Source organism: Vollenhovia emeryi, unplaced genomic scaffold (genome assembly GCF_000949405.1).
Source record: "Vollenhovia emeryi isolate VEMERY1.0 unplaced genomic scaffold, V.emery_V1.0 DF939136.1, whole genome shotgun sequence".
NCBI lineage: Eukaryota > Metazoa > Arthropoda > Insecta > Hymenoptera > Formicidae > Vollenhovia > Vollenhovia emeryi.
The window spans coordinates 1,959,969-1,972,363 of NW_011967230.1; the positions used below are offsets into that span (position 1 = coordinate 1,959,969).

Genomic DNA, 12,395 nt, shown 5'->3' on the forward strand with positions numbered 1-12,395 from the left:
GATAGATAATTAACTACAAACAAGTAAACTTAGTGTGCGCTCAGTGCGCACTAGCGCGATCAACCTAATTCGCTATTAGTTGGAGAAAGAAATGGAGGTCGCACGGTCCACAAGTCCAATTCCTTCAACGAATCATCTGACTCTTACTACTCCCTTTTGCATTCGTAACATAGGCTTGTTTTCTGTTCCTACACTAGTGAACTAGTGCAATAAATTGGAGTAAGACAAGCATATTTTTTCTCATTCTAGCTTACTGCACTAGTTCACCAGTGCAGGAACAGAAAACAAACCCCATGTCACAAATATTGTAGCGACACTTCTCCGATTTACCTTAATACCTGCTCATTTTGAATGTTCTCAGCTCGATCGCCGAAATCCGCCGAGAATTTCGTGCGCGGGGCGTTCCGCGTACGCGTTTACGTCACTGAACGCTCCCACTCGTCGGCTCGTCGCGCATGCACGAGAAATCAAGCTATTCGGGAACCTCGCCGAACGTCGCCGCAACATATAAACAAAGACCACTGGTAAGATTACGCTTGAAATTGTAATGTTCCAAATTGAATTCTGTATCGCGCGTTGCAGGAACTGACGATCTCCTCCGATCTCTGTCGAATGTCTGAGGTTAAGGCGCGAAAGCGCGCGCGAAACGTTCACCGTGCCATTGCGCGTCCGCGCTTGCTAGGTTAACGTGAGCCCAGCGTGGTTCACGAAGAAAGAGGGAAAACGGGACCGGCTCTCTTTGCATCCTGTAGATATGAATTACGTGCTGCGACGACTGCACCAGAATGATAGCTCACCTATCGGCCTCAACAAGTGCGCACAATCTGTAAGTAACAACTTATTCAGTAAGCTCAAGGTAGTGGCTGTCTTCAATTAACTTGTTGATTGTATCGTGCTTCCTTTACACGGATGGAATTATTAATCTCTTGTTCACGCGCAAAGTGAAATTACGAATCAGGAACGATCGCGTGGTTGGAAGTCTTGTAAGTGATACGTTGACTTGATTACCAGACGTTTTATCCGAACTTCGGTTCCAGTCGAACTAAGTCCCTTATCTAAAAGACCGAGCCTATCTAAAACTGAGGCTGATGCACCAGATAAAAGGTTTTCTGCAGGACTAAAGGCTGGTCTATGTGGAGTAAAAGAGAACCGCAACCTTTAGTTTTTGGTGTAAGAAAGCTAAAATACAGGCATAATTTGTAAAATATTTGTAAAGGTCTATCCAGACAAACTTGCATAGCGCATAAACATATGCATAAGAAATTTTATGCATATGCTTATGCATAAAAAAATTGCTCTGTGCAAGATTGTCTGGATAGACCTTTACAAATATTTTAAAACCCTTACATTGGCCGATGGCGTTCTGATTCGCCGAGAGTAAGCATAAGAGCTGAAATAGGAGTAAGAAGGCTCATCGAAATAATTGTGAAAAGATGATCTCGTGTGGGTATCATAGGATACTTTTTTTTAGTTAACTTTGTTTAGTTAAACCTCATCCAATTTCTTTTGTGAAACTGTTCTATTAAAAAGTAGATGTTTTATTTATAAAAAAAACGCTTATAGACTGGAAGTAATTGATTCCGAAGGAAATTTTTCCCTTCTGTATAAATTATTGCATATTCTGAGAAAATGAAGATACATTACGATATTGCAGCATAAAGTAATGTACATATAAATAACATATAAAAAACATAAAAAACAGTGAAATAATATAAAGGGATTAAGGAAATTGATTCCGAACATGTTACATAGAGCAACATATTACATTGGTAATTTAATTATTTCCTACATATTATATTTCTTGGATTGTTAAGATGGACACAACTCCTTAATTACAAATATATGTACATTTTATGTGTGTGTGTGTGTGTATTCGTCTGTGTCTGTGTATGTTATGTTTAAATTCTTTTTTTTCAGTATACCTGTGGTCGGGCCAAAGACAATGATATTATATGCCTTAGTCCAGTTGTATCTCGTCACCATTGTATTTTTTATCGAGAAAATGAAAATTTATACGTTACAGACTTACGGGTGTGTATAACAGGTAGTCGTAACAATACCAATATATATTTGTAAGTTGAATGATTTATTAATTCCTCATTTTTATTTAGAGTTCGAATGGTATCTTCGTAAACGGCGACCAACAACAGACTTCTCAGACGATCAAATTATATGAGAATGATATCATTGGAATAGGTTGCCCAACTAATGATGATCCAAATAGTAATGTGTATATTTATAAAGTTTGCATTGAGGTAAGTCGTTCTTAGCAGTATCTAATAGTTTTTGTAGAAATTCAATATATGTCTCTAAATTAGCCATAAAAAAATGTTGTAGTTACTCGACCATGATGAAGAGAAAGAAAGACTTAGTACTACCTCATCAAAGGCAGTTGTAAATAATACATTGCAAGAGAGCGTATCTCCTGTATCTTCTACAGATCATGATTTCAGGAAAAGATGCGTATCTAAGTTAAATTGTGACTGTCCAAATAAAAAAGTAAAACTTACGTGTCATAACAAACATGATTCTACTGTTAATTCTTCAAAAGGTAAGCTCTATTTTGTATACAGACGAGAGAAAGGGAATATTAAATTTGCACTATTCCCTGATAAATCTTATCTTATAATTAATTAAATTTTTGCAGGGATCAATTCTAATTTATCTCGTGATAATCAGAAACCACATTGTAGTAACTATACCAATAATTTAGTAAACAATGAATTTGATAATATGAATACAAGTTCAGACGACGATATTGAAATAATTCATGCATCACTAGCACACGAAATAAAGCAAAAGGAGCACACTAAGAATCATAATCTTCAATCTGTAAAGTCTTCAGATGGCAATAATAAATTATATATTAATGAAAGAATGGGTGTTTCTGGTAGTGATAAGAGTGATAACTATGTTAATAATAAAATCATTAAAAAAACATCGCATAGCACTGACAAACAAGATAAAACATTATACCACAGAAAATCTAATTGTGACAACAATATTGATGATAATAGAGTCACAGGTGAAAATCATATAAGAAAAACATCGAAGAGCACTGATAAACAAAATGATGTGTTATACCACACAAAAAAATCTCAATGTGCACATACAGATGACCAAATTGTTGAAGATTTAAATGAATTGCAAACAGACGACGAAGAAGCACAAATGATAAATGTTGAGCGCAATACCCACGATAAATCACCGATTAAATTAAAGAAAGTAAAACATGAGCAGAAAACACGATTCTCTCTTATCGATGTTGTTGATCTGAGTGACGACGAAGAAGGGGTGTTTCCATACTCCCAGTTATTCGATATCAAATATGAAGATACAGAGAATACAGAGAATAGAATGGAAATTAAGCAGGAATGTACTGATGACAATCATCTAAATACTGAAAAAATTGGCTTTTTAAATATGGACGACGAGATCATTATTTTAACAGACAGTGAAGATGAAGATAATCCATGGTTGGAGCGATTATCCAGAAGTCAACGACTTACCGAGGATGGAAAATATGTTCCGGGTGAGGTGCACGTAAAGGATGAAATCGATTTAGGAATTTGGGATTATGAAGACCTGAATATAATCGAACAGTCCGAGATACCGAGTACTTCACAGGCACATTACAGTAAAGAGATACCTTACAAACTATGTGCAGGTGTTAATGTTAAAACTAAAAACAAAAGAGATGATAATTTACGGATAACAGAAGTGAAGACAATGGGCATAGACAAAAACGATCATTCTAACACGTCTTGTACGAAAGACAAAAGCAAACAGATTGTTGATACCAATTGGTCAACGACAGAAGTAAACGCAATGGAGATAGACGAAGCCGGTCCTTCTAACGAGCCTCGTACGAAAACTATTAATGAAAAGAAACACATCTTTGATATTAACATTAATATAAGTTTATCGCCGGCAAAAGCGAATATTACGGATGTAAACGTAGCCGGTCTTTCTAACGAGCCTCGTACGAAAGCTATTGATGAAAACAAACACATCGTTGATACTAACATTAACAAAAGTTCATCGACAGTAGAAGCGAACACTAAGGATGTAGACGAAGTCGGTCTTACTCCGTTAGAAAGCGAGCCTCATACGAAAGATATTCATGAGAGCAAACGGATTGTTGGTACTAATATTGATGATAAAGACAAACAGAAAACGTATGCAAAACAAAATACAAAGCTAGATAAACAATCATTAGAAAGTTTGAAACAAAAATTAATGGCAAAATCAACACATAAAAAACTGATTCCAGTAATAGAACCATTAAGTTTACCTTCGAGAAGAAGACGAACCGATCAAAGTAAAGACAGAATATGTAAGAAAACTGAGAAAACAGAAGTACACGAGACTTCACAGTCAACAAACGAAAACAAGACGTCGAACTTGAAAGAAAAACTAGCCGATAATTTCTATAATAAGAAACAGAAACATCATAAGAAGAGATCTAAATCAGCTGATTCGCACAGGTCAAATGAACCAAAATTTGGGCCATTAATTTCTAAGGACGAAAAAAGAAAAATACACGAAGACAGAAAAAAGAAATTGAAGAAGATTGCTGAGGAAAAGAAGAAGCTAGTAGCCGAAAGTGAACCAAGTATTAATCGTAGGATTGCTAAACCAAGAGCTAAAATATCCTTGAAAAATCGTGGCGATTTTCTCACTGAACAAGAACCGCAAGTATTTAAATCGCGTCCAAATAAATCCGCAACGTTGCCAATATTGAGTAATAATCAATTTAAAAAACAATCGACGGGCGAGGTTGATGTGATAAAACCTGCGACTTCCAACGAAACACAGATCTTTTCTAAGGATACAGTAAGCGATATTACTGCATCATTGCAACAATCCTTACATTTAAATATGAGTACTGCATCTGAGGATAACACACTAGGTTCCAAAGTCGCTGATGATAAAAAGAAACACAGTGGTAGCAGCAGCAGCAAGAGTGACATGAGAAGCAACGTGAATGCTGATCCCACTACATCTAAGGCTAACACACTGGATTACAGAACAATTGATAATAAAAAAAGACATAGCAGTAGCAACAAGGACGACACGAGAAGAAGCACCGTGAATGCTGATCCGAAGGTCAAAATATTAAAATTGCAAAGTAGATCGGTCAAATGTGGTTCAGAAAAGGAAAATATCTCGAGTGGTTTGAAATCGTACACGATACCGAAAAAGAAGAGAGTGTCCTTTTCTGATAAACACGAAGTAAAGGTGTACGAGATCGATAGTTGCAATTCTTTAAAGAAATTGAGTGGGAAAGATGCACCAATACCCCAGAACAAATTAACAAAAGCACCTGCAATCTATTCAGATCGGAGCCCGAAACTGGAGGAGTTTCTACTGCGCATTTTTATGTGGAATCCCGTGTGGCTAGAAGAGCAGCGCTACTTGAAGTGCGAACCACCAATAGTGTCTGAGAATGAACTCAAAACTTTGAGATCATCTTACGATTCCTATAAACAATATTACGAGATCATAATGCCTCTCCTGTTAGTTGAAATGTGGTGCGTCATGACTAAAGATTTCGAGATGATCCAGAAAAATAAGCAACGCCCAACCATGATGTGTTCCATAATCGAGAATTCTATTACACGTACCCCGATACCGTCGACTAATTTATTCTTGACAACACTGGTGCTTCAAGTATTAGTCAGCAAGGACGACATAAATAAGCAAACTCATTCCATTTATGGAGATTTAGTATATCTTGAGTATGTTATGAACAAACATGATAAGCAAATCTTTCATAAGATATTCGGATACATAACCAACATGCAACATACGATCATCACAGACTTCACTCTTTATAATAGAGAATTAAGGAATTTTATTGAAAATCCATATGCTGTAATAACATACACCTTGTTGACGCGGCCTCTTGATCACAAGATCGTTATAAATAGGGTGCAAAGAGTCCGTACTGTCACATATCTACGATCGAATATCAGAATGGTACAGGCATTGCAATACCTTCCTCAGTCACCCCTGATGAAATTGATTTTAAGTCCGAAAATCGAAGACTATCAGTTACCACCGTTAAATAAGCAGTATACATCTTGTTCGCTGATCACGAAGGATAATTTAAATTCGAAACAATTGGAGGCTGTATTTAGAGTGACGGACGCTGTGCTAAAGAATGAGACCAAACTGTGCTTTATTCAGGGTCCGCCGGGGACAGGCAAGTCCAAAGTTATCGTTAATCTAGTGACTCAAATATTACATGATGAGACAAAAGAGCAAAACAAGAAACCCGTGAGAATCCTCCTTTGTGCGCCGTCCAACGCCGCTATCGACGAAGTCGTGTTGAGACTTCTAGACATCAGGTCTACTCCGCATGTGAAACAGAAACTTCTTGACATGGTACGCATCGGTCGATTGGAATCTATGCATCCTAGGGTTAAAACCATTTCCGTGCCGGAACTAACAAAACGACATCTTCTGAGAAAGACCAGCAATCGTATTAACTCGCTTTCAAGTAAACTTGATAGCACTGATAGAACGGACGAGGCAAAGAGGAATTTACTCATGAATCAAATATGTGAAGAGTCCGTAAGGTGCCAACGGCTGAAAGCTGGTAAGCCAATAGAAGAGCTCAGTCCAAAGGATCGTGCCAAGCACCTGCATTCAGCTGAAAACAGAATTATTGTGGGTGCCAAAATAATTGCCTGTACGCTCTCGTCCTGTTATACCAATCAAATGGAATCGATTTTCGGGGGTAACAAGGAAAGTATAACCATATGCATCGTCGATGAGGCAACACAGAGCTGTGAAGCAGAAACTCTAATACCGTTAATGTTGGGGGTGAATAAGTTGGTCCTAGTGGGCGACCCAAATCAGCTACCCGCAACTATTCTGAGCCAGCAAGCGAAGAAGTTAGGGTTAGATCAATCAATATTTTCGAGGATACAGAACATCTTCGCGTCTCAACCGAACAGTCCAATTATAATGTTGCAAACGCAATATCGTATGGATTATGCGATCTCATATTGGCCGAATAAATACTTCTATGGCGGAAAATTGAAAGACGCTGCCGAGAGCAAGCCAACATTCCCATTTCACGCCTACAAAGTGCTGAATCACGAATTCACTCAGAACGACGACAGGTTTTCCAACACCATCGAAGCAAAATTCGTGGCCGATATAATTTATACCATGCTGATGTTTGTCAACTGGGAAAAGACAAGCACCGCCATTTCCCTTGGGATTCTCACGCCATACAACAATCAAAAAACTCTTGTACTAAATGAGATAAACAAAAAGTAGGTTTCATACATATACGAGGAAAAGCAATAGTTTACGTATGAAGTTATGAGGAAACCGTAAATTTTATTATTCGTGCATCTTTCAGGATATCTTCTGTGCCAAATAATAAAAGAATTAAAATTAACTTTGAAGTCAATACGGTCGACGGTTTCCAAGGTCAAGAGCGAGATGTTATAATAATGTCCTGCGTGAGAAGTAACGGCATTGGATTTTTGTCGGATAAACAGAGACTCTGTGTTGCTCTCACAAGAGCAAAGCACAGTTTGATAATATGTGGAAATTTTCGTACCTTTAAGGTAAGCAGAGGCTAATCCTAGAATTAAATTTCGAAAATGATTTTCTTTTTCTTTATTTGGCAGAAGGATAAAATGTGGAAGGCATTATTGGATGATGCAAGAGATCGTGGGGTTTTATGCTATTTCGACACCAATACGAAACCTGAAACCATTAAACAATTTATCATTAAATAAAAGACTAGTTTGTAGTTTTTTTGTACTTCATGTCGCGAGTAACTTTTTTTTACAAGTCTTGTACATTTTGTAAATACTCATACAAATTGATAAATATTGAAATACATTGTCTCTTGTAAACAATGTACCTTGAAAGTCTTAAAGAATGTTGTATTTGACATTCTTTGGAATAATAAGAATCGTAGTCCTAAAGAATTGCATTAACATTATGTTTGTGTCAAATAAAATAGAATTAAACTGCTGTTTATTTTTCTACATTTATATGGATAAAAGTTATTAATATCTTCGCTATTATAATTTCATAATTCCTAGTATAATGTTTAGTTATATTCGTAACATGTAATTAATAATATGTACATATCGCAAATTTACAAGTCACATTTTGTTACAAATATCGAACCAGTTTATTTTTATCATTTGTTATACACTTTCTGCCTTCAATACTAACTTTGTAACCATTTTTTTTCTAATCCTAATCTATCGAAGAGTTAATTTAATACAATGTAAACTATTCCACAAGTAAAATGCAGTGAGCTCGATAACAATAAGAAATAATAGAACAATTTATTCAAGTATGTTATAGAGCTCACTGATAAAATTGTTAACGCAGTATTACTAAGTTTTCCAATAGGCTCGAACAGAATATTGCAGCAAACCAACAACTGTGACCTGATTTGATTTGTGTTCTTGTGCCATGATATGATCTCTCACAACAAATAAACCGAGCAAAATCTGTCATATCATAATCGCTTATGAATGGAGTATATTATTCGCGAAGTGGCAGATTTCCGTTCAGTTACTGCAGTCAATCATCGTAATTTGTTAGCAAATGTTATTACAAACTTGTCAGCATTCTGCCGTCAAAACATGTAAGGGTCTGAGCAGAAAGATTGTCGTAACCGTTTGCGATTTCGTCGTAAGACTTAAGTCGATGTCGAAAATCAACGCACAAAAAATTGTCGTAGACTTATGTCGCATCCATTGCATCGCGAGATAACATACGACAATTCTTTGTGCGTTGGCTTCACACTGGATCCGATATCCGACGTACGACGTCCGATACTTAATATGATTGGTATTTACTTTTGGTTCCAACAAGGAACTAAATCGATTTTATCGATAAAAGAGGATTCAGAGTACGAGCCAGTATAAATCCCACATAAATCTGATATTACATTTGTCGTACGACATATTTTTTAAGTGTGTTGGTTGGTTGCAGGATAGTAAAATTCTCGAATATCCATACATTTTTTTTATTTAGCAGCCAATCAACACGCTTGAAAAATTTGTCGTACGACAAATGTAATATTAGCCTAATAAGGGATGCGGTAACATTTGTTTTAATTATCGAACGAGTGTATAATTTCCTTTCTCTGAAGAAGTGACGTCGTGAAGTTTAATAAAATACTTAATTTTTTATAACTTGCGAGCTCCTAAGTACTAAAAATTAACTGAGATATACCTACGATTTTACTAGACATTGTAAAGTTGTTAAATAAACTATTTTGTAATAATTATATGTCGTAATAATTATCTAAATTCCAAATAATTATATGTCCATATAATTATATATATCCATTATAATTATATATCCAAATAATTATATGTCGTAAGAGTTTAGCCAAAGACAATCCGTATCAGATGCTGTACATAGGTAATGCGGTACAGATCCATTGGTCATTTTACTGCTGTACAGATTCATTCATCATTTTACTGGCTAAGAAATATTTCAAGAGACATTTAAGACGATCCTTAAATATAAAAATTGACTGTTACTGATGTCATCTTTGTATATACCTTTAATATTTTTGATATACATCAAGTATATCCACAGCAATTGTATTAAAAATTAAAACCAATTATGTAAGTTATAAAACTTATTTTCGATTAATTGTGTTATTTAGTAGAACTGGTAATTTCCTTCAAAGGTTTCGATAAACCTACTTATCCATTTTCTACCTACCCGTGTTTCAACATAATAAACCTACAAATCTTTAATTAACCGCGACGCGATTTTCTAGGGGTTTGACTCGGAGTTTAACGCGCACGCGGGATTTAATAGGGGTTTCACTCTCGCACATATGTGAGAATGTATGTATATAGAAGCATAACCCACCCGAATTATGACAAATCAAAAGAAATCAAAGTATACTTCGTACAGCACCTTACTTAGGTACTCTATCAGAGTAGCCAATATTGACCACATACATATACCTCGTCGTATTTAGTCCTTCGGTGGGCCAGATTGGACCTACCTTTCGTTGCTCCCGGCCATATAATCTGGTCATTTTGACCAGAGATCAGGAAGGAAGAATACTTCTTCCATAGTCGGTTATCGTCACCGACAAATATTTCGTACGTTTCGAATATACGAGTCCCGATCGTATCGCAAAATGCACGACTACGAGAGGTTAATTAAAGAATATTAATTTAAAAAACTTTACTGTATATACGAATCAAGTTTATTTTTACTTCCGTTATTTGTTCAAAAATATTGATCATCTCTTCGTAACTTTATCTTTAAATTCGAAATTCACGTAGATATAGAAAAAAATTTACTTCGCGTTAGAGTGATTTTAATCATATTCTTCGATAAATTTAAATTTATAATATGGATAAAATTAAATAATTAATAATTAATTGAAAATTTTTCCTGAAAATCCGATCGCGAAAACCGACCGCGAAAATACAAAGATGCGTGCGACTATGCATGTATTCATGCGAGACGCATCTTGAAAGTACGTATATCACGTAGGTACATACACACATACAAAGAATAAATGATGTGAGATCCAGAAAAACGAAACACTTTTTTCACGATTTTAACCGATATAATAATTGCATAATATAATTAATTAATAACCGCAAATAATATATAAAAATAAGTTAAAATTTCAGTGTGATGGACAAAACATATTAGAATCTCGCGTCATATTATTCTACATACTATTCTACTTTATACAATACATCAATTCGTTAATGAAAATGGATAGGCTACAAAATATTAGCTCGGCGAATATATCATTAATATTCGCCATATTTCGTTTAAGTTCTGTGATGTGATTCAACGATTTTCAACATGGAAAAGTGAGCTCGACATACCCTGATTTGTAGAGCTCTATGAAATTAAACGAATGTGAAAGAAATTTTAAGTTGAACTCGTCGAACTTTAGAGGCCCCGCTGTAGGAAAGAATGAATCCCAGATCTTCTGGATTGCCTCCGATAGCGGTCATTTCGGCAGGGAGTTAACGACGATCGTTTTTCAAATCATTAAATCTTGTATATTTTCATTTTTATTGAAATAAAAATTATTCTTCCATTATTAGTGTTAATGGAAGAATATTTATGGAGAAAGATATATATAAAATTTTCTCTTCTTTTTTTTATTAATTTCGCGAATCGACGTCGCGCCCTCGTGCCGAAACCGTTGCTTTCGGGGATCCGTGACAAAGAAAACCAGGGATTAACTCTGGTTCTGCAACGGCGTAGCTAACTTTCCACATTGAAAATTGTTTATACTCCTCTCCGGAGTTTCAATATGTTAAATAGAAAATTTACTTGCCGTTAGCATTTGTAACCTATCTATAATACTTGTAATTTGTATATCCATGATGAGGCATCGAATATACAAGATAAACTACGATCTACAATCTACGATCTACGAAATGCACTGTAAAAAAAGTATGTAAAATTACATACATAATAAGTGTAGCGATTACTCTATTAATAACGGAAATATATAAATGTATATACTTTTACCAAAAAAATGTTTTACTCTTTGTTGTGTAAATACTTGTTTATACATGATGAAAAATTACCAAAAAATGTCAAATTTACACAATCAAAAGCAAGCAATTTACTTATTATATAAAGTAATAATTTTATTTACAAGAAGTAAATTTACTGACGTATGTAAATATACACCTTTAATAGATGGTCCCAACATTACTCACTATAATATTTGTAATTTTACATGTAATTTTTTTTACAGTGTGTATATTCGTTGCCGTAATAAAAAAGTTCTTTACTCACCGACCCGATGCGCAGCAGCGGAGTTTAACTTCGTTGATTCTGTAACACAAAATTATAAAATTCACATTAAAACAGAGTATTCAAGAAAACCAATCTTAAAGAAAATAATTTTTAAATGATTGAAAATCAATAAACGGAAGATTAATTTTAAAATAAAAGAAAAAGAAATAAAAAATATTTACCCTAAAGTTGCTCCGCCGGTGCCTGATGCCTTCCCCAGGCCTCCTCCTCCACTCAGGTTGTCTTCTTGCACACTCGCGAAAACACAAAGATCGTTCGCGCGATTTTACACTTTGAAAGTCTTTAGTCCAATTACACAAACGGCACTCCCGAACGCGACGCGACACGACGAATCACCGCGCGCGGTTGCGATTCGTTTAAACTGACGAAATAATAGCGAAATTATTCGTCGGTCCTCGAAAGTTCGTGCTGAAATGAACAAAATCAATTAATAATGTGCTCTCTAAAAGTTAATCGGTGGATTATCACTGAAAACAGTGAATCGATTCGTTATTTTCAGTAATAATCCACCGATTAACTTTCAGAGAGTGTTAGGCCTGGTTTATCATTTTCTGGTTAACTGTTAAGGGGATGCTAAA

At 35.4% G+C, this 12,395-nt stretch overlaps 1 protein-coding gene across 1 annotated transcript in view; it reads left to right on the plus strand.

The window, feature by feature from the left end:
* Nucleotides 1-8,995, plus strand: part of LOC105567625 — a 22,107-nt gene extending 13,112 nt beyond the window's left edge. The window contains exons 2-9 of the mRNA XM_012022624.1: nt 362-524; nt 583-826; nt 1,918-2,031; nt 2,112-2,255; nt 2,338-2,551; nt 2,648-7,289; nt 7,379-7,589; nt 7,653-8,995. Coding sequence (XP_011878014.1) covers nt 755-826; nt 1,918-2,031; nt 2,112-2,255; nt 2,338-2,551; nt 2,648-7,289; nt 7,379-7,589; nt 7,653-7,763 — 5,508 coding nt within the window. The 5' untranslated portion in view covers nt 362-524; nt 583-754 and the 3' untranslated portion in view covers nt 7,764-8,995. The remainder of the gene's footprint in view (nt 1-361; nt 525-582; nt 827-1,917; nt 2,032-2,111; nt 2,256-2,337; nt 2,552-2,647; nt 7,290-7,378; nt 7,590-7,652) is intronic.
* Nucleotides 8,996-12,395: the final 3,400 nt, after the last annotated feature.